At 42.5% G+C, this 22,298-nt stretch overlaps 2 protein-coding genes across 7 annotated transcripts in view; one reads left to right on the forward strand and one right to left on the reverse strand.

Moving 5' to 3' along the window:
* PXK (PX domain containing serine/threonine kinase like) overlaps positions 1-16,712 on the forward strand; it is a 34,590-nt gene extending 17,878 nt beyond the window's left edge. The window contains exons 7-19 of one of the 6 annotated variants that reach the window (XM_066195831.1): positions 677-751; positions 1,570-1,674; positions 1,831-1,932; positions 2,581-2,742; positions 4,046-4,163; positions 4,605-4,683; positions 6,830-6,878; positions 7,631-7,708; positions 8,116-8,202; positions 8,820-8,889; positions 9,769-9,831; positions 13,392-13,473; positions 16,417-16,502. In XM_066195831.1, coding sequence (XP_066051928.1) covers positions 677-751; positions 1,570-1,674; positions 1,831-1,932; positions 2,581-2,742; positions 4,046-4,163; positions 4,605-4,683; positions 6,830-6,878; positions 7,631-7,708; positions 8,116-8,202; positions 8,820-8,889; positions 9,769-9,831; positions 13,392-13,447 — 1,044 coding nt within the window. In that variant the 3' untranslated portion in view covers positions 13,448-13,473; positions 16,417-16,502. Of the gene's footprint in view, positions 1-676; positions 752-1,569; positions 1,675-1,830; positions 1,933-2,580; positions 2,743-4,045; positions 4,164-4,604; positions 4,684-6,829; positions 6,879-7,630; positions 7,709-8,115; positions 8,203-8,819; positions 8,890-9,768; positions 9,832-13,088; positions 13,124-13,391; positions 13,475-16,416 lie in introns of those variants that run through there. The other 5 variants (XM_066195832.1, XM_066195833.1, XM_066195834.1 and 2 more) reach the window with 5 other exon arrangements.
* A 560-nt stretch (positions 16,713-17,272) lies between these two features.
* On the reverse strand, positions 17,273-22,040 carry PDHB (pyruvate dehydrogenase E1 subunit beta). Its single transcript, XM_066195835.1, has 9 exons — positions 21,847-22,040; positions 21,579-21,686; positions 21,445-21,507; positions 21,326-21,361; positions 20,927-21,212; positions 20,111-20,221; positions 19,426-19,517; positions 19,014-19,155; positions 17,273-18,738 (listed from the first exon to the last, which is right to left on the reverse strand). Exons 1-9 carry the CDS (start codon positions 21,982-21,984, stop codon positions 18,593-18,595), a joined length of 1,122 nt encoding a protein of 373 aa, XP_066051932.1. The 5' UTR covers positions 21,985-22,040; the 3' UTR covers positions 17,273-18,592.
* Positions 22,041-22,298: the final 258 nt, after the last annotated feature.

Raw genomic sequence — 22,298 nt, forward strand, 5'->3', positions numbered from 1 at the left:
TTTGGTGGCAAATCCAGTTTGGAAGTTCCTGTGCCTGGTCATTTACTCCCAAACCTGCACCTCAGGATTTTTTAGTTGTAATGCTTGTGGCTGTTGACCATAACATAAATTTGCTCACTGAAAATAGTCAGAGAAACCTTTTTAAAGTCATGGGTTTCCCTACTCAGATCCTTAGTTACACTGACAAACTAATAGGTGAAAGGGGCATGAATTGCACCCTTAACAACAGTTGCTTTTGCTCCTGTGCTGAAATGTGTTGCCCTGTTAGTTGTATGAGCACAGCTGTTTGTGAGACTTCACTGGAGAGTGGAGGTCACTAAAGCCTGTGAGAGGAGGGAAGTTTTTATTGCTGCAGAGGAAGAAGGTGCCTTATCAGTTCCTAATGTACACAGTCCCCCAGCTTAGGGTTGGCAAAGCTCATTCAGTGGTAGTAATGCATGTCAGGGCTGTGGGAGGAAATAGGCAGTAATATTTATGGTCAGACTGTTTGTACTGCCAAACCATGGCCTTATTCAGCCTCTTTGGGTTTCATTTTGTATGTGTAATTTCCTTGCTTGCTCTTCAAAATAGTGCCTTCAAACATCTGTCCTGATTTGCCAGGGTAGAACACCGATCACATTTTCTGTATGAAATGCAACATGTATTATAATGCCATTCTTTTTCTGTTTACTTCCAGGCTGATCTTGGCCCTGATAAATACTTGTCTGACAGAGACTTACAGTATGCTGTGAAACTTCTTTCTTCCTGTTCTGTGAGTACTGAAGTTTTTTAAATTGTGCTAGCACAAAAGTGTGTGTCAAGGACTGATCTTGGAAAAGCGCATGTAGCCTAGTTAACATAGTTTGTAATTTTAGAGTTGCTTTCATTAAAGGTTTGCAAACCCTTTAATTACATTTCCCATATCCTTTGAGGTAACATGTTCTCAGCAAAAATAATAATCCTGCAGGATTATTGCAGGAGATTCAGTGATGTGGTTGGTTTGATTTTTCTCTTATGCAGTACTGTGAGATCATGAGATTTTATTTCATCTCCTCAACACCTTTAGGCTGTTAGGATAGTGTTGTTAGGTGTAATTGCTAAACTGTGAGCTGGGATATTCTCAGGCAGCAGTGGATGAGGCAGTGGAACGAGTATCATTATTTTTTCAGTTCTTTAGACTCAAGACAGGAGCATCTTAGTAGAGCTGCAATGGAGGGTGTACAATTTAAGCTCCTGTGCAATGCCACATTATAAATCCGGTAGGCATCTCTGCCTGAAAAACTGGCATTTGACTCCAAAAGAAGTCTCTGGAGTCTCTCTTTAAGGATGTTAAGCATGTGAAAGACTGGCTGAAATAATTATTTTTTGTGTTTAATTTATTTGTTAATTGAATAATGTCTTAGTGAAGTTTTCTTTGCATTTACTCCAGGTTAAGACTGAATAACTTGAGTTATTCCATGTCACTGACAGAATCTAATTTACTACTTTAAATATACAATTCAGGCTGATCTTTTCTTACTTGTGAATAGAACACAAATGATTTAAAAAATCCATAATCTAAAATTTACCTACAGTTTCTTCTTTTGGTAGCATCCCTATATTTACAAAATTACTTTTGCCACTGCCAATGAATCTTCAGCGCTGGTTATTAGACCATTCAGCGAAAAAGGGACACTAAAGGACCTTATTTATAAGGTAATGTCTCTCCCATACCCTCAACTCAAATGGCAGAACATATACTGGAATGACCATACATGTTTTTTATAAAAGTGTTGGCCATCAATTGCTAAGCAAACAGACAGATAGTGACTTTTCTCAGCATGATACTTGATATGTGTGTTTCTTTTAAAGGCAAAGCCTAAAGACCCGTTCCTGAAGAAGTATTGCAATCCTAAAAAAATTCAAGGTCTTGAACTTCAGCAAATAAAAACATATGGAAGGCAAATATTAGAGGTACTTTGTTTTTCTTTATTCACCAGAATTTTTAATTTATTTTTTTGGAGGCCAGCTGGTCTAGCTACAGAAAGTGGACAAACTTTTGAATACACAGGCTTTATATCAGCAGCAAACTTCAAAGGTAAAAGTAAATTGAGATATGCTGCTGAGTTGAATTTAGATATATTTGTGTGAGACCATTTATGACCACCCCAAAAAATGCAGTTGGTATGTGTAGAGCTTAAATGGTAGAGAGGTGATAATATAGTCTGTTCCTTGTGTAGAATGGGAAAGAAGTAACTCATAGCCTGCAGAACATGTGCTATAAATCCATGGTTGTTAGTGTATTTTAAATTTTGTTTTACTCAAACTATCATATTCAGTAGAATCTTAAATTTTAGTTTCCAGATCTCTTTGAGAAGTGTCCATAAACCTGCTTTGAGGATCAGCATCAAATGTTTGTTTTGTGAAAAGTGCTTCCAGTTAAATGGGAGTGAATAGTCAGATGAAGAGGATGTAGATAGAAGATCAAGTTGAGTGAGCATTCCAAATTGGGGCCACATTTATTATGTGCCTGCTTTAGTATTGGAGCATTTAAGTTGATCATATGATCTTGAGATCATCACAGCATCTTGTGATAGTGCTTCTCTATTGGATTTTTTTCAGGTATTAAAATTCCTCCATGAGAAAGGATTTCCTTATGGCCATCTTCACTCTGCCAACGTGATGTTGGATGGGGATACCTGCAAGTTACTGGATCTAGAAAATTCCTTATTGGGACTTCCATCATTTTATCGATCATACTTTTCACAGTTCCGCAAAATTAATGTAAGGTTCAGACAGGGAATTCATCTGACTTGTGCAAATCTTTATTCTCAACCTTTGTTTATGGAGAACTGACTAGAATGAAAAAAACCTCTCTCAAGCCCCCCTTTTTTTTAATCTGAACTTTGCTCTGTCAAATCGCTTTTCTGCTCCTCCAAATCACTGTCTGGCTGCACAGCAGTTCTGTTGCAGCACACTGGAGTGAGGCTGAGGCCAAAGGTAAGCAGGTAGAGGGGGTTTGCAGGTGAGGGTTTTTGTGACAACGGTGCCAGCACAAATAGTGGTAAAGTGCAGTTGTTTTATGATCTCTTTCCACCCTGGTCAGTATTTCATAGCAATGTGCATATTGTTTACTGCAGTTTACTTGTATGTCTGTACAGTGAGCACAGCTATTTGCTTGTGCTTAGCTGGGAGCAGTCATCAGCCCTGTCTTTGGTGGAGACTGTGAAAATGGATCAGATGCTTGCAGATCTCTAGATATTCAAAGGTTATTTTTATTTATTTGAGGGGTGTCTGTTTGACTGCAGGCTTGCAAAGCAAAATATTTATCTTACTGCAAAAATATGAAAACAAATTTGCCCTGTTGTAGCAACATCGTTCCCTGCCTTTAGACTCTCATTGTAATAAATTCTGTGCAGCATCACGAGAGAGCTGCCTGCTGGCCTTGCTGAACAAGTTCTACTGTGTTGTCAAAGAAACGATCACAAGTTCATGGTTAGTCCAAATCTGTTAGTGCCATCAAAGCCTCCTACAGTACGAGGAGCCTCTTCTGTTTAAACAGGATTCAGAAATCTTGCAAATGTGCTGTCTGGGAGCCCAGCATGTATGTTCAGCTTGCACAAACCTAAGGAGGTTTTGTGCAAGCAAAAGAGACTCTCCTAGGTTTGTTTGGTATGCATTTTTTCCTGTCTTTTTATCTACTTCACTGTAAAGTGACATCTGGTTATATTATGAATCTCATTCTTTGCTGTTTGACTTAGCTGGGAAAGTGTGCTTGGTCAGGACTTCTATTGGTGTGTAGCATCACACACCTCTAAACTGCTTTGTGAAGAGTTTATTACTTCACACATTTTTACAGAACTTGACTACACTGCTTCCCATTTGTACCGTCTTGTACAAAAGACAACAGAAACTGTTTTAGCTTGTAGCATGAAGATTTCATCTGAGCTACAGTTATGCAGGGAAATGGTTGTGGTTAGGAACTTCCTTAATGGTTCCTCTTTTCTGTCTACACATGCAAGATCACTGGGTTAACCAGTTGTGAAAAACTAACAAGTTGTGGTTTTATTATTTTGTTCCCCCACAGACTTTAGAGGGTGTTGATGTTCATTGCTTTGGACACTTACTGTATGAAATGACCTATGGAAGACCTCCAGACACGATTCCAGTGGAGACCTTCCCCCCTGCTCCATCAGTGTTTGTTGGTTAGTATGCAGTGCAGAACATCTCAGTCACAGCACCCTGGGTACCCTCTTAGACCTTACCTAAGCTGAAGGGCTGTGAAATAGCAGCCTGACATCTTTGCACCCTGTGACCAGAAAGAATTAGTCATTTGGTCAAATAGAAAATGTGTTCTTCGTGAAATATATGTAGTGTATGAATAAAACTTTTTTAGCTGACTGATAAAGCAGTGTTTAGCAAGTAATCAGATGCCTGGATTCCCTTTCCTCATGTCTAACATTCTTGAAAAGCTTCTATGTGTAATAGTAACACTGTAATAAAAACCACATGCCACAGAGCTTCATCACTGCTTGGTTGATGCAGTACTTAGGGGAGCATCACACAACAGTGCCAAACATTCGTTCTAAGTCATTTGCTATCCTGCTGTGCAAAAAATGTGTTCATTCTTATTCTTTCTTTGGTAGTGTCAGTGTTGGAGTCCATTCTGACTTGTGAAGCTCTGAAGAATGGGATGCCAACTGTCTCACGGCTCTTACAGATGCCGTAAGTCCTGTTCTACTTGTTTTATATTGATAGCAATGTTTTGAATTATTTTAGGAGAAAGAAACTTTCTGCTCTGGTTCCTTTTCAGAAAGGTTTGCTCCTTATTCTGAGGGATATATCCCAAGTGAAGCTTGATAGGCTTTATAGAACCCATCCCATGTTAATATGTGCTTAACATTTCTTTGTCTCTTGGTGTGTTGGAGCTGTTATATATGCACTTTATTTAGCATGGCTTTAATTAATCCAGCCATTAAAGTAGTGCAAGCAAGATTGAGATCATGTACAGATTGATTTAAAGGATTTAGAATAAGGAGTCTTTTTGCCTGTCCTCTTCAGATCTACTTCAGCAGATTTTGCTATCAGTTCACTTGGGACTGACGAAATACATCTCTTGCTTTCCTCAGCAGTGACATATAGACCTGCTCTGGGTATGAAATGTAGTATGGAAGCTCTGTCTGGTTTCTTGTAGGTCTGGCTTAGGAATTATCTGAAGCATAGACAGAATAAATTTCCTTACAGGGTGCCTTCCAAGGATGCAGTGAAGGGGTGAGGGCAGGCATGGGGGCAAGGCCAGGATGCAGAAAGGGAGCAGTCAGTGTGCCACTGAGTGGGGACCACATCTGTCTGCAGTGCCACCCTGCCTGCAGTTAGGGCACAGCATTCCAGGGAAATTGCTGTCCTCATGCTGTGACATGTCACCAGCAAGCTGAGCATGGAACCACAGTTCTGCTGGGAGGTTCTTTTATTATTTCTTAATGTGAGATGCTGTAGTTGGGGCCTACTAAATGGCAGATTGTCCATACCTAAATCTGGGTCTGATCTCACAGCAGAGATTGCAGTGCATATAGAGCCTGCTCTGAGGTTCAAATTTCCTGGTTGGGAAGAGTCACTGCAATCTTCAATTCCTCCTTCTCCTCCCCTCCTCTGCTTTTTAAGGTGGGAGGTAGACAGAACAATGTAAGCAGGGGAGAAATACTATAGGAAAACTCTGTGAATACAGAAATATCCAGGTGTTTAAAGGTGTTGAATGAACAATCTATGCCCATCTGCATTTCATATGTAGAGATATTATACTACTTGCCCTTCATACCAATACGCTTTACAAAAGCGTTCTACGTAGATATGCAATGCAATTAATGTAATTTAAAGCTATTAATATAATTTAAATATCTATTTATTATAACCATAAGAACATGTAATCTGAAAAGGTCAGAAAGTCCTGTAAACAAGGATGAACTTTCATGGATTTTTGGAAGTATTTTAATATTTGCTTTATTTCTGAATTTTTCATTCTCCTTAATTAACTTTATTCTAGACATGAATTCATTTTGCCTAGCATAAGCCTGTGATAATTTTCCATAGTGAACATCAACTCAGAAATACTTATCTTGGAGCCAGGATTCATGTCACTCTGTGACAGTTTTCTAGTATGTTCTCCAGGACAAAGTGTCTTGAAATGGACTAACCAGTGTATTTTCAGACCGCCATTGCCCTCTAGTGTCTTTGTTTTGTATGGAAAAGGATTAGTCATTTATGGTGTTTCTGCTGATACCATAGAGGGGAGAACAAAAATATTTCAATATTTGCTTTAGTTGCCTTTTGAAGAGGACAGGCAAGAAAGCAGATGTTTTCAAATGTTAAGTTCACTTAATCTTTCACATGTTCTTCTTAATTCTAAGACAAAGGTCATGCTAAAAGTAGTTTTTTAACAAGAGCAATGGTTTTGTTTAGGTGAAATTCAAAATAAAGTCCCTGTTTTTTTTTTTTTTTTGTTTTTTTTTTTTTTTTTTTTTAATAAAGAATCCATGTACTTTTAAGGAAGAGGTATTGTTGTTTGGGGGGAACCCTTCTCTGCCTTTGATAACTGTACCTGTTCTAGCCACTCTCAAAATATTTCACACAAACCAGTTTTCTCAGCCATAAGCAGTGGCTACAGTCTGAGGGTTGGGTACTGCTAATTTTACAGCAATGCTTAGACAATAAAAAGCAGTACATAGAAGCCTTTGGCCAAGGGTTGAGGACAGAGAATCAAAAGGAAAAAGAGGGGTTGAAATGAACAGTGCCAATAGTATTCTTGTTCTGCTTTTGCCTGTCTCTTGGGAATAATATTCCTCTTTTTTCTTTTTTTTTTTTAATCAACTCACAGATTATTCAGTGATGTCCTGCTAACAAACTCTGAGAAACCACAGTTTAAGGTAGAGTTGAACATTGATTTGCTGATGTTTGTGGAAGTCCCAGGATGTGGGTAGCTACATATTAATTAGCAGAAGGGGCCTCGGAGAGCTGGTTTTATTTGCCTGTGTGGCTATTGCCATCAGTGTTTGGATTGCTGTCCCTGAGAACCTTGTGCCACCCCTTAGAGGGGAGCACAGTGTGACCCAGGGGTGTTCAGGGGCAGCTGCTGCACTGGAGCCCATTTGTGTAACTGGTGGTGATGCTCTGTCTGTGCAGAGGCTCTGGGCCATGCAGGTCCCTTGCAGTGAGAGGAAACACATTACAAACACCTGTGGAAGCCAATTTTGCTACGTGAGACCATCAGCACCTTGCTGCCAGCTCCAGCACTGGGGCATTTCAGGGGCCACTTCTGGGCCCACTGGGGAGCTGCCCCAGGGTGCTTCTCCTAGAGGATACGTGCCCTGTGTTTTGTGATGTCAGCCTCATAGAAATTTGGGGATGTGACTGGAGTCTTGAAGCAGTTATCTGTCCTTGCCTTTAGAGTATCCCTTCCAGGGTTTGGTGTTTCTTTGTCCCTGCTGATCTGTAGCTAGATTTGGAGTAGAAAAACATGCATCTGGAGTCTTCTTTTCTGCTTTACTAAAGGAATAGTCTCACATCTTGGGGCTTTAGATGAGAAATATGATCAGATGAATGGTGAGTTTTGGTCAGTGAAGTTGTGTTTTCCTCTATCACATTTTGTACTATGATCTTGTTCCCCATTCTGTATTAGATTCCTACTAAGCTAAAAGAGGCATTGAAAATCTCCAAGGAATGCATAGAAAAGCGGTTAACAGAAGAACAGAAATTGGTAATGTCTGCATTTCTTTATTTCCTACAGACATTTAGTTTCCTCTTACCACTTTTACATGCAGGAACTGGATTTTTACTCCAAAGTGATTTTGAGTAATAAAGGCTTTCACCAACAGATCTGCTTTCCCAAAAATGCAATATGAGGAGTTGTATGACAGGTGTTGACTGTATGACATCTCACTATTTTAAGAGATGCAGTTTCACAGATTGTGGCTCCCAAGTTAGAGGATCATTTTAACTTCAGTACAAGTCTCCATCCTCTACTAGAAACAGTAAAACTATAAACAAGAAAGGAAATCCAAACAGGCGAAGCGACTACAGTGTGTTGTCTTGTGCCCCAAATGTTGTTTTCAAACATTTAAGATCTTAATATGGCCTTTTTCTATTTTTTCCTTAATTTTGAAGATTCACCAGCACAGAAGGCTGACAAGAGCTCAATCTCATCATGGCTCTGAAGAAGAAAAGAAGAAAAGGAAGATCTTGGCACGAAAAGTAAGCAATCATTAAAGAGGTTTTTCCCACAGAAAAATATGTGTTTCTTTTTGTAATGTTTACCATGCACAGGTTTAGCCATAGGTGCATGACTCTACTCTTTCCTGTGTTTTTCTGCACTACTTCCTGGTTCTTTTCACTTCTTTGATTTACTAAAAAGTTCAAGTTATAGTGGTAGCTGACTTGCATATTGGTGCAACCTGTTTGAGGCAGCAGTATGAAACCAGTCTTGATTCACAGCTCATTCCCAGATGAGCTGCTCTGCTCTGGCCCGTTCCCTGGGGAGGTGTTGGAGCCTGTTTCACTCTGCTCCTGCAGCACTGTCTGCATTGGTCTTGTTGTCTGGGAAGGGGTGTGTGTCAGTTTTCTTCCTTTCCCTTTTGGTCAGAGGGCATTGGAGTTCCCTGTGCCTGGCTGGAGATTTTTGAGCACAGAACAGCCTTGCTGTTCCTGTAACCACATCAGCGTGTGCTAGCTATGGGGAGAGGGATGTTGGGCATTGAAAAGCATTGTGTGATACAGTGGATGGCTGTTACAAATCTGTGTGTCAGTTTAATCCTTATCATAGGAAGTGATTATTCATTCCTATATTCTTTTTCCTCTGCTCCCTTTTAAAGAAGTCAAAACGCTCTGCCAATGAAAGTGGGGAAGAACACTCAGCCAAATACAGCAACTCAAATAACTCAGGTAACTACAGAGAGAGGAATTTGTTTCTACACAGCTGTGTCAGTTCTTCTGTTGTTACTGTCATTTTCTGTCTGAAAAGATTTAGGATTACCAACACTTTACACTTTATGACCAAAGTCTGGTACCGCTGTTTGGGGTATATAATAATAAATAAATTGAGGGCTTAAAAATATTGCTGATGTTCAGCTGCCTAATGTAAAGTAATATCTCCTCTCTTCTGTGCCCCATTCCTCAAAAAAAAATTATCAGTCCCTTCATTCTGTTTGATATTTGAGTTGAATAACAACAACGTCCATAACTTGGGCCATTAAATAATAATGGGTCTTCAGGGAGACTCTCTGGTGATGTGTATTACATAGTAAAGTGTTAAGATGAATGAGAAAATTATGTGTTAAATTGCTGCTTCAGGGCCAAATTTTAAAAAAGCAGAGCCTTTGACAAGTTTTCATTTAGTTAAAAGGTGTGGTTGGTACTATGGAACAGATTACCAGAGTTGATTTCCTTGGCGAAAATGTGTCCAAAAGCAGCTTGTTGTGGAGTACAGCAACTGGCTGAAAATCATCTCTTAGGAGAGATGGGGTGCCACCCATGCATTGGCACAACTCTTAAGGAGAACAGAATTTGTATGCTGAAATCCAACAGCCAAAGCAACAGAAATATTTCCCACTGAGAAATACTGAGTGCATTTCCTGTGTGTTTGGGGCTTCTCTCATACTCTGTACTGTAAAGCCACTGTTGCTATGAATGGGAATCGTTCCCAAGATGTGGAAGCAGGATTGGATTTTCAGTCAATAAAGTTGGCCTGCTTCCAGCAATCTGTCTTGTCTGTGTTGAGCTGCCGTGTCACAGCTGTAGTTACTTGACTGTTGTTTTATTTAGCAGGCTCTGGGGCGAGTTCCCCTTTAACATCTCCATCATCCCCCACTCCGCCTTCCACAGCAGGTATGTTCAAGAATCATTACAGTCTTTATCTTTTTAATGTTTTGGTTTTTTTGTTTTTTGTTTTTTTTAATTCCCCTCCGCCCTTCAGTGATGGTGTTATTCCCAAGGATGATTAAGGGATGGTGGTTTTCAAGGATGGAACACCGAGATGACAGTTATCTTGTGACAGCCTGAGTGTGGGCATGTGCTCTTTTGAGGGTCACAGAAAACCTTTTTATAGCTATAACCTTTTTTGAGATGTACATGATACGATTTACCCAGGGTGTACGTGCTTGCTTTGAAGTCTGTATTACTCCAGGCCTACCCACATTGCTACTTTCCAGGCATTTTCTGGGTCTCATGTTGCAGTGTGCATTTGTTCTGGTGTTAATGGTCTGTTGACTCTGAAATACTGCTTGTTCATCCCTTGTTTCTTTGTGCTTTTTATTCCTGTACTGCTGTGATGTATTTTCAGGAATTTTGGGTGTGACAAATTCAGTAGCTTGAGCTTCATAAATCTCCCCAGTTCTGCTATAGCCCACTGATAACCCAGTAGAGTTGGTAGAAACAAGTCTAGAAACAAGATTGATTTGGGTTAAAAATAATATCTCTGTTATTTTTGTCCAGTTCTGTTTTTCAGTTTGCTGGATGGCTGTGCAGAGAGTTTTGCTAATGTTTAAGACAGGGGTGAGAAGTGATGGAAGAATCTTCTTGAGTGGGCAATAGAGATGCTCTGAAAGTTTAATTACAAATCTGAGTATTGAGCAGTCGGCAATGTGCTTCAGTCTGAAAGACTGGAAGAGGAGTACTGGCAAATATTAATAACAAAAGGTGTTAACAGAATACATTTCTAGAGGGGGAGCAGCCCATGGCATTGCCGTTTTTTATGGTGACTCTTCCCATAGCGTTTGTAGTTCCAGGAACTTCCTACACAGCACAACTCATTAACCAAAGCAATGCAATCAAATTTGTCTTTGCTGTGGATAGTCTTTCAAAGGGCACTGCAGTCTGTATAATGTAATTCAAATCAGTCATGCTGAAATTCAAATTAGTAATTTCTCCTTCAAGGTGAGGGCATGAGAAGTGTGTATTGTAGGAACTAACTTCTCCCAGGTAGCAGGACAATGACTGTTACTGTGTTGCACAGTAACAGTGCTGTTCTCTGGACACACTGACCATGTTCTGGAGAATTTGTTGCCAGTTTGGGGGCTTTAATAAGGAAGTAGCTGAAATGTGCCTCCAAAATGGACAAGTGTTTAAAAAGCATTTTTTTTCGCAATGAAACTACTGTTATGTTCTGACTTGGACTTGTTGGAACTTGGTTGAAAGTTTTGATGAGTTTTAAGCGTGGGACGCAGGTTTATGTGCAGATGTGGATCAAAATAGCTCAGATGTGCTCAAAACTTGTCGCAGTTCAAACCATATTGTGACAGTCTATTTGTTGTTCATCTTGTGCTTGGTGACTTGTGGGGTCAGCCCTGTCTGACATGGTGGCCCTACCTGTCCTCACACTGGGAAGTGTGTTAGTGAGCCGATGGCTTGGATGCTGTTTATGAGGTGTAAAGCCAAGTGTCACGTTTTTAGGAATTCTTTTGTGAGTAGAATTCGTAGAAGAAATTTCAGATATTAGTTCTGAGAGAAAACTAGATTTTTTTTTCCACCAGTGGTGTTGTAGTTTTAGCTGTTCTAAGCAAGTGTGCTATTACTGCTTTGAGGAATGACACACTGGTCCCATGGTAGGACTTTATTTGTGAGAAGTGATGCATCTGTAGCTTGCATTTCTCTCTTCTGATTTCCTTGCACTTACTAAGGATATTTACCTCTATACCAAAATTGCTCATGTGTGTCAGTGTGGTGAGATTCTCAAAAAGGCAATGAGGCTTTCAGTCAGTCTGTCTGGTTTGGTATGGCTGTGTTAGAACTGGGGCATCTCAAAGCATCCTGCTGATACAAAACCATGGCAAAACTAAGGCTGAGGAGGAAAAGTGCCCTCAAGAGAAGCTTTTGCTCTATCCTGGCGTGTAAATAGTCATATATAGAGTGTGGGTGTGTGAAGAGACACTGACCAAAGGGGAAGTGGCTCCAGGCCCACATGCCCTGGGGAAGGAACTTCATTCAAGGGGTTTCTCACGTGTTGAGGGGTGCTTTGTCCCTGAACAGAGGCCTTGTGAGGCTTGGCTTGCAGCAGAGTACTTGTGAGAATCGGTGGAAAACAAACTAAGGAATAAAACAATGGTTGGCTTCCACTGTCTCATGGCAGCTGTAGCTGTGGGACTGAGAGCATGGCCTGCTCTGAGGGAGAGGGTGCCACGTTGGCTCTCCTGAGCTTTTCTCATTGGTGAGAATGTTTTGGGCTGGTGGTGTTGCAGGTACTTGGCTAAGTAACATATTTGAAATACATTGTTAGATCATGGAAGTAACTCTAATGTAACATCCTATGTTTCTAACATTCTTCGGGTGTGGTTCTTTTTTTCCCCTCACAATTCTTTGCTTCTGCTGTGAAAATCTGTTCATTTTCTTTGTGGCTGTGAGCAGTGGCTAGGATCAGAAGGCATGCAGAACAGTGTGGTGTGGGGTATTTAAAATTTCACTAAATATTTTCTAAATCAAATAAGCCCATAAGATAAAGCAAGATCTCTTTCAACAGAGAAAAATTTGGAGGGTGTCACTTTTGCTTCTCCGGACTTCCTTGCAGGAATAGTGGAAGAATTGTACTTAACAATGTTTTTCTCTGCCAGTTGTTCTGAATCCTTCATTGTGACACACGTTTCATTGGCACCCATATGGTGCCTCTTTCCTGCCCCTCACCTTCCTGTAAAACAGTTGGAATGCTTTAGGAAGTGCTTTTCCCAAGTGTCTCTGACCCATAAGTGTGAATACAGGTGTTAATACAGCAGGTAGTGTTTCTTGAACTGAATGGATTTCGTCTTCTGTGGCTAATCTTCCTGCAGATTTCTTGCTAAATCTCTCTAAATGTACTTTAATCCTGTAAAGCTTGAATTATAGCATGTGCAGCTGAAAGCATGTGTGTTGTATTTGTTGGTCAAGTATAATGATGCTTAGAGCATGGAAAATTGTGGCTCATTTTTTTGGAATTGAATGAAGCATTATAAATGTAATACAAAATAGTCAATCTGCTGTCCTCATATTTGTCAGTGAGTAAGAATGTATTGACTTCTGTACTAACTTTTCAGCTAACAGTATCTGTTTTTCTTACTCTGACACGAGAACTGGATGATTAACTTGTGTCCTCTCTCTTTCTCTGCTGTCTTCAATAGAGCATGCATCATTTTGAACGTGAATTTTCGGAAAAGTAAGCTAATGCTGATTTATCTCTTTAAAGATGCTCTGTTTCTGAATGGGGAAGTTGGATGCAAATCTTGAAGTTGCTTAGTATTGGGAGGGAATAGAAGAAAAAATCTGAATGTTCTTACAGATTATTTTAATGAAATACAGCATCTTTAAAAACTGTCACTAAAATTATTTTCTTTGTTCACATCCCATTCTCAGCCAAGTTTTTAATGCTGTTTACACAATTGCTGTCACTTTAAACTCATAATTAAGTTTTTGTTTCAATTCAGGCATCAAGTTTACAGCATCTGATTTACTTCCTATTCCTTTTAACACACTCTTTTAACAAAAATGTCCCTGTAAAAACCCTTGGTAAGTTCTTGTTTGAGTGTTTTATTCTTACAACTGCATGAATGAATAAAGTGTGTGTTTGCAGGCAACGTCCTTCACCGTATGTATTGGAAGGGCCTAATGATAGCTAAACACGTCTTGAATGTTTTTTCTAGTAAATACAGGAAAATATTTCACTGTAGGGCAGAACAACTTCATCTGTAGATGTAAATGTATATGGATGCATGTGTGTGAACTGAGACTTCTTTTGGACCACTTAGTGTCAAGAAGGGAAGGACAGCTTGGTGTTGATTGCCTAACTGAAGTGAATGGATTTGAAGATTTTTGAATCATGCTCTTAATTAACAAGTTCAATTTGTAATGCTTATAGCTAGTCAGATACCATTCTGAACCCTGTGTGTATTTATGTCTTAGGTGGAGCTCAAGTGTAAGAGTATTATTCTTTGTTATCAGTTTCCCAAGAGTTTAACTGCATGCTGTTGTCAGCAGCTCAATTTCAATAATAGTGAGTCCTGAGGAATTTAACAATTTTCCAGGAAGAAAGGTGATCTCTGCCCCTACTTCCCTGTCTTTTCTACTCTTGTAAAATAACCAGACCAAAATTTGAAGATAACATGTTGAATCTTGGCCTACTAAAACTTAGCGATCCAGGCATTTTGTGTCCTTTTTGCCCTCTGTGTGTCAAACCTGTGCCTTCTTTCACCACATGTGTTACCATTGTATTTGTATTCCCTGGCCACTGCTTTCATGGTCATTCCCTGTTACATCTTGTATAACTACTTGCATAGTCTCTTTCAGCCTCACCTAGCAATTCCAGATAAAAATCTTGTCGTTGTTCTCTGCAGTTCTTGCATCTCTTTGAAGCCATTTCTTTTGTGGTTAGCTTCTCTTGGTGCTTTTACAGCAGTTTGTGATCTGTTTGGGGGTAAGTTGGTGCACTAATCCTGCAGGGTCCTGCTCTGACCACTTCAACCACTAAACAAGATACTTGGACTGTTCTTGGTCTTGTTCTTCCTTTGGCCAAGTGCCAAGTTTTTCCTTCCTGGCACTCCATCCCCAAGAGAAACAGGACTCTAATGCTGGGAATGCTTTTTCAGTATTTCTAATAGTAAATTGACGTACATCTTTGGCAAGTGTTAAAAGCAGATTGTGGATAAGTTAGAAGGCCCCACCTAGTATGCAGTTTATTTCAGTTTGTGCTGCCCTTGTGTAAAGTTTTGGTAACTTCAGGAAGCAGTTGATCCACATGCAACAGGCAGGTTAAATTGTTTCAGTTGATCTCTGGTATTCTATTAGGACTTGAGTGTTTCCTCTGGAAGGGAAGAGAGTGAAGATGAGCTCAATATGTACTTCAATGCTTTGTTTTCACAGAAGGCTTTCATGCCAAAGAGAATTTCTCCTGAAGAGCTGGAAGTGCTATGATCACAGCACATATTAATGTACACTGGCAAAATTGGACGCTTTATGTGAATACTCTGAATTTTGAGCTTGCTCTCATATGGGAAAAATCTTTCTTCAAAGACTGGTACAGATAGAAAATGAGGGAGTTTTGAATTATGTCTTTCATCTAGTATAACTGCTTGTTTCAATAACAGCAGTTCTGTTTTTACTGTTACTTGTTAGTCTAAAAACAATTGTTGATGAAGAATTGAGAGACAAATGGAGCACAGAGATCTTTTGTCTGCTTTTTTTCTGTAGTTGAGGTTTATCCTTCATCAAATCCCTTTTGAGTCTGAGTGGCATAATGTTACATAATTGCTTGATATTTGCTTACTTCTAGCAAGCAGTTCTACTTCAGGAACAACAGTCTCTTGGTTGCCTTAATGTTTTTTTACCTTGCCCAGTATCACAGTTCCTTCCACTTACCAGTATATTCCTCGTTGTAGGTCAGAGCTACTGGAAGCAGGTGTCAATAGGTGCCATTTGTCTCTTCAGTCTTCTTATGGTATAACTCATGATCTAGATGACAGAGTTGAAATTCACTGCTGAATAGTTCCAGGATATTACTCATTATGCTCCTACTCCTTCCAGAATATGAGACAAGATAGGCCTATTATTATTTGACTTGTGTAGCAATGATGGTGCAATGTGCAGCAGCAGAGCTGCACAGGATCAGGGAGCTGGGGAGAGTGCCTGGGGCAGATGAGGCCACTTGCCTGGATCTACTGCCAGAAAACAGCTCCATGCAGCTGCATGTTTTACTATGGGCTCTGGCTTCCCAGGGAGTCAGGACGTGGAGGCTGAGGATGGATGAGAAGCACAAAGTGGATGTGGCTGGTATAGAGAGCAAGGGACAGAGTACAAAGGTGGGAACAGGAGAGGCAGGCTGGAGGTGTGTGTGACAGTGTTGTGATTCATTCAGTCTGTCAAAACAACCATTTGTTACAACATATTTGGAGAAAGTCAAACAGACCTTTGGAAGTGTAAAACACTTCCAGAAAACTCTATCTGCAGTTAGTCTTTTAAAAATGAAGTATAATCTGACCAGGCAAAATGGTCATCGCAAATACTACAGAGATGTCGTCCTTCATTCATAGGAATGTGAAGTGAGTTATGTAAGTAAGAACAGGTGGTAAAATTTGCTTCCAGTCTTTGTTACTGTTCATGTTCCAAAGAGCAAACTGGCTCACTAGGGACAAATAGGAGAAGCTGAATCTGGGAAGTCCCGTTAAGTCATCTCTATTTTCCTTGGTGCAAGATCACACATGAGTCATGTTTTGCATCTGAGTCCTGTGGCCCTTCAGGCTTCATTTCAGGGCTATCTCAGATGACGTGACTCACCTGCAGATAGAGGGATTTGATCACTTTGGCATTTTCCATCTGTTCTGTTCTTCACACTCCACTGGCATCAAGGGATGACGTGACGAGTGCAGGACTGACCAAGTCCAGCCAAGCAGCCGCAGGCCTCTGTGGCAGGACATCCGTGGCATAATCAAACTCCATCTTCTCTCCCCAACTTCTCAGGAGCATCGTCCATCCCCCCAGCACCGCCCCCACCGCCCCTGCCACCAGCAGCTCCTCCCCTGAGCACACAGGTGCCGACGGCGCGGCCCGACGTCAGCGCAAGCCGAGGAGCCTTGCTCAGCTCCATTCAAAACTTTCAGAAAGGAACTCTGAAGAAAACACAGACGTGCGACTACAGTGCTCCCAGGATCAGCTGAGGCCACTGGTCACTCCAGGATTCAATTCCCACTCCCCCTCCTGTGCTGACCGTCCTGACCAGCAACTGACCCACCAGCACGGAGCAGCTGCAGCTCCCTTCTCCCCGGGTTCAGCTTTCCTGAGTAGCAGCACTGCCCTGCCCGAGTTGCTTTGCCGTGCTGGGATAAGTACTCCGGTCTTGGCTGCAAGAACTGTGTTCTCTAGCTACAATTTCAGGGCTACAGCAACTTCTATATAGCTGAATAAAAAAATCTGAAAATAGGAATGACCATGATGATGGTGAATGAATGCATTTTTCCTAGCTCCATTCCACCCCTTTTTTCAAATTACAGGAATGTAGCTTTAGTCTACTCAGTTTTCAACTCTTTTCATGCACTTGTAACTCATCGTAATTCTTGCTGCATGGAGTCAACAAGTTTGTTTTACATAATCCAACCCTTAAAGCATACTGCACAGGTGAGGGAACTGGAGAATTAAATCTTATTCCCACCATGTTTGCTGGTGGAATTGAAATGCTGTCTCATTAAGCTTGTTTAAATGCACATCCTACCTGCAACTCTAGGGGAAAGTGTTTTTAAATGAGGAAGCAGTTGAAGTGGGAGGTTATAGGGCACTGGGATGTTATTGTTGATTTAATTAAATGAAAAGTTACTTCAAGTTAATTCTACCATTTAAACTTTATTGAAAGATCTTTTTTGATTTAAAACCTTAAACAAATTGCACTTTAAAGGATTATAGATAATCCATTTTTTAAAATTCAAGTACATCAGTGTTTGTTACTATGCAGAGAATGTCTGTACAAAGTTTCATGTAACCTGTGATATTCAGTCATTTTTATTAAAATGTTAATGGAATTCCTTCAGCAGCATGTGGTGGGTATGTTCAGGTGGGATTCAACCTCCAAGCCAGACTTCCCAACAACTGAACAGCACTTCTGCTACAGGAAATACCCTGGGAAGTATTCCTGGCTCTTTAGAAACAGGGCCCAAGCTCCTCTCTCTGCTTACAGAGGTACTTCCTCTCCCTCCCTTTACCTGAGGTGCAGAGCAGACCCTGCTGCACAGGCTCCTCAAGGAGCTTTCCCTCTGTCCCAGAAGCTGCTGAGGGAAGCCTGGCAGAGCTCCCTGGATGCAGTGATCTCCAAAAGGCTGCCCTGCATGTGTCCCAGGTCTTCACACACAATCCACACACCTGCTGCTTAGGCTCAGTGCAGCTAAGTAACTCATTTTGCACTGCAAGGACTATAGTAAGAGCGTGCCGTTGTCAGCCCAGGTGGGGAGTTCAAAAAAAAAAGAAACCACAAAAAACTTGAACAGTAAAAGCAAAGCATCTGGGCAATTTTTTTTTTAATCACTGGTATGTGGCAGCTAGTAAAGAAAAATTAAATATTGTTTCCCATCATATACTGGAAAGGTTGCGGATCTTTATTTCAGCTCTTGTACAGAAGCCCTTCTGCATGTGCAGAGTGCTCTTCAAATCAGACACGGCCACAGCCTCTGCTCAGAGCTGCACTGAACTGCTGCACTCATAGGCTGGGCTTCACATGATCAGCCTGATCACTCTTCTTTAATGAGCCCTGCAACCACGGGCTCCTGCAGCTGTACAGCATTCAGGGCCTGCTCTTGCTCTTTGCAGCTCTGCACTCAATCACTGCTAGAGCAGGTTCAGGACAGCTCCTCTGGTACTTAGAAGCCAAGCAAAAATGGAGGATTTTTTCCTCGCTTTGAATTTAGAGCAGGGTTGCTCCACAAACAGTAGCACTAACCCAGCCGTACTGTTGAACAAACAAGCATTACCACATCGTTGCATATAGGAAGTGTGGCTTGGGGGTAACCCCATATAAATATTTTGGGAGGTCACTATACTTTTCCCCACTGTACAAAAGACCATGGAGCTTATACAACAGAAATTATGTGTACAACGTGCCCAACACCAACAATGCCTTATAAAGCGGGATTTTAAAACATGTATTTACAACTTATATATTCAAAGCTTTTTTCACTGCAAATACTATATCCTTCACTTGAGGTATGCTGTTATCCTCTAAGATCTTTGCGTAAGGCATGGGGACATCGGCACCGGTGACACGCACGGCTGGAGCGTCCAAGTAGTTAAAGGCAGGTCCTGAAACAGAAGACAGTGTCAGGTTGCCAAGTATTATGGTTTTGTCTTGATTCAATTTCTGAATCTTACTCTATTTAAACAATTTTGTTTCTGTAGCTCTAATATTCCAGAGTAGTATTCTGGCTTGTTTGTGTTCATGCACTTGGGGTTTGGTCATCCACCCTGTGAAAATCTCTAGAGCAAGACAGCTCCAGCTCATCTGCCTTTGCCTGGCTTCATCAAGAATAATCAGGATTTAGAGCAGGAATGAGATCAATGTACTGTGAAACTCGTACCTTCCATGATCCTGGCACAGATCTCAGCTCCTACTCCGAACTGGGGCCAGCCTCCTTCTACAGTTACCAGATGGTTTGTCTTGACCACGCTGGCTTCCACCGTTTCGATGTCCATGGGTCGAATGGTTCTCAGGTTTATGACCTGGGGGAAAGGGAGAGTGAGCCTTGGTGATCTGAGCCTGTCAGCACAAACCACTGCTTAGCTACAGGGCCCTTCAGCACTTGCAGCATTTCTAACTCCAAGGACAAGACTTAATAGAATTTCTAACTCAGAAACATAAAAGGCACATGCGCTTAAGGCACTTGCAAGTATTAAGACACTTGTAATTTATACACTGAAGTTTAGCAGAAGAAGATACTTCTTTTTTCCCCCACTTCAGGAAAAGAGAAAAGTAACCCAAGCCCCACAGACCTCACATTCTACACCTTCTTTAGAAAGTACAGCAGCTGCTTCCAAACAATGGCCAACAGGTCTTGAGTGTGCAACTAATGTAACATGAGTTCCTAGAACAGAAACAAGTGTTAGAAAAAACCTCCTGAGCTCCTTTCAAGACAGCATTAGGATTCACTTACAAATTTAAGATTCTTAGGTTTATTTGAAATACTGAGCCCAGACATAGTACAAAGAGAGGAAGGACCATGTTAAGACATAAATTTTACCCTTGATTTCAGGGAACTGAAGAGGTATTCAATATAGTTTTCAGATTATCCTATTCAAACATTCATGTAATTCAGAGATAAATTATGAACAAGCAGGCTGAAACACTGGAGATCTCGTTTTGCATTTTTGACCACAATTACATACTTGGGTGAGGAAAAAACTGTTTCAGCCATCACCTACCCAGTCTCTATACTACAGAACAAATCCCTTACAGAATCCTTTAGAAGAGTATAGTTTGAGATATGCACAATCAGGTGATAGTTCCTTGCAAGGGCAACAGAACACGAAACACATGACTGGATAAAGGAACATTTGAACACTTAACATTTGAAATACTTTTCTGTGCCCTGTGAAAGCAGCACCCTGAATATCTGAGAGGTTAACAAAAGTCTCTAAGCATGTCAATTAATAAGGAAACAAAGTATTCTCAGCTTACCTTGCTTTTCTATTTTAGCTTTTCCAATGGGAATAACAAAATCCTTTGTCTGTGCCTGTTCAGACATTTCAAAGGGAACACCATACAGTAATTCACTTTCCAGCATCACAACTAGAAGGAAACACACTTGGATTACAGCGTGTACATCTGCAGGCACAGCCCTGCACTGACTGTTCATGGTTCTGCAGCTCAAGACAGTAAACCCATCCAGGCAGCAAGGGAGTGAGGACTATGTTTGCAGGAGTAATTTAAAAAAAAGTAAATCTAAGTCTTTACTTCAATAATGAATTATTTGAAAAACTTCCACAACTACTCTGAAATGAGGTTAGGTATTTTACATTCAGTACATCACAGTACAATCACTAGTTTTAGAAAGGCCTCATATTTTTGATCGCTGTTTGTGAAAAATAAAGACCAAGATTGCCCTGCTCTTCAATAACGACATGCTGAATGTATCATTTGAACTTTGTGATCTGTAAAATTGAGTTACATAGGCATTATATATGCAGGGACCCCTCCTAACTCATTTTCACCCTTTTTAATCCCTTTATGATAGAGTTATAAATGCTTCCAGGTTTCCTGGTTGATACCAAACTAGCACTAAAACTGTGCACCCGGCAGCAGCACAAAACCAATCCACTGTCAGCACAGCAGGGGACTGTTACGAAAAGCATGAATCCCTCCGTGTCTTTTTACATACCCTAAAACTGCAGCAAACCAGCCCTGAGCGCTTCAGGGTTTCACCGATCTTTGCTTTTGTGGGGAAAACAGACATTCCTTAGGACCGAGTGCCAGGCATCGCTACGACCTGCTCACCTGGGTTATCATCGCGGATGGCCGCCTTCAGCAGCCCCTTGGCATCCTCCGAGCTCCAGGGACTGACGACCTTGAGGCCGGGGCAGTGGCCGTACCAGGCGGCGAAGCACTGCGAGTGCTGGGCGGCCACGCCGGCGGAGGCGCCGTTGGGACCGCGGAAGACGATGGGAACGGGGATGGACCCCGCAGACATGTAACAGGTCTTGGCAGCAGAGTTGATGACCTGATCGATTGCTTGCATGGAGAAGTTGAACGTCATGAATTCGCACACTGGTCTCAACCCTGCCTGTTAAACGTATCGAAATGTTTTTTTTATATAAAAAGATGAAATATGGGGTTTTTTACAGAAAAATAGTTTAGTTTTTAAAACCAGAACTAGAGAAATGCAAATGTACAAACCATAGCAGCACCAACAGCGATTCCTGCAAAGCCCATCTGAAAGAGAAGGAAACCAAGGGGTAAGGACCAAGGAGCAGCTGATGGAGGGATCACCAGGGTAGGAGACAGGGCAGCCTTACCTCAGATATCGGGGTGTCGATCACCCTTTTGTCCCCGTACTTCTTCCAGAGACCCCTGGATATCTGCAGGGCAGGAGAAAGGAGTCAGGGCCCGCCTGAAGCGCTTTCCCGGGCCACTAACGTCTCCCACGTACCTTGTAGGCACCATCGTACTGTGCCACCTCCTCGCCCAGCAGGAAGACGCGCTCGTCCCGCTCCAGCTCCTCATCCAGCGCCTGGTTCAGCGCGTCCCGCACCGTCACCTGCGAGACAGCGGCAGGCGGGCTGGGCGGGGGCACGCTCCCCACACGCCGGGAGTCACCTCAGACCGGGGGCGAAGTCACCTCACCGCCCGCCCGCCCCGGGGCCGGACCCTTCCCCGAGGGGCACGGGCCCCTCTCCGGGGGCAGCCCTCCCCGCTACCTGTATGGCGGCGGGCGCGGAGAGGCGGAGGCCCCTGCGCTGCTGGAGCCGCTGGAGCGGGGCCCCGGCGCTGCGGCCGTGCGGGGCGAGGCGGGCGCCCAGCGCCAGGTGCCGCAGAGCCGCCGCAGCCGCCGCCATCTTGCCCGTGTCCTCTCGCCCTGCGGCCGCCTGGCCCCGCCTCCCCGCTCTCGCGAGAGCGTCCGCGCCGCGCGGGCAGCGGCGAGATGCGCGCGGCCTTATCGCGCCACTTCCGGCACCGGGGCCGCGCGGGGACCCCCGCGGGGCCGCGCCTGGCGCGCGCCCGAACGCCCCGCCCGCCGCCCCGGCCGGGCCCGCGCAGCCCCGCGGGGACGCGCCCGCGGGGACGGGCCGGAACCGCCGGGCGGCCCCGAGGGCGGCGGGAACGCGCGTCCCGGCCTCGTCCGTCCGCCCCGCCCCGTCACCGACCGCCG

The sequence above is a fragment of the Chamaea fasciata genome, unplaced genomic scaffold (genome assembly GCF_029207755.1).
Source record: "Chamaea fasciata isolate MVZ Bird 193981 ecotype frontalis unplaced genomic scaffold, bChaFas1.0.hap1 SCAF_13, whole genome shotgun sequence".
Taxonomy (NCBI): domain Eukaryota; kingdom Metazoa; phylum Chordata; class Aves; order Passeriformes; family Sylviidae; genus Chamaea; species Chamaea fasciata.

Coding starts and splice junctions, on each gene's coding strand:
- PDHB (XM_066195835.1), bottom strand. CDS start 21,984: ATGGCGGCGGCTGCGGCGGCTCTGCGGCACCTGGCGCTGGGCGCCCGC. Junction 21,687..21,846: donor CCGCGCCCGCCGCCATACAG/GTAGCGGGGAGG, acceptor GCTGTCTCGCAG/GTGACGGTGCGGGACGCGCT. Junction 19,518..20,110: donor AGCTAAAATAGAAAAGCAAG/GTAAGCTGAGAA, acceptor TTTCTGTTCTAG/GAACTCATGTTACATTAGTT.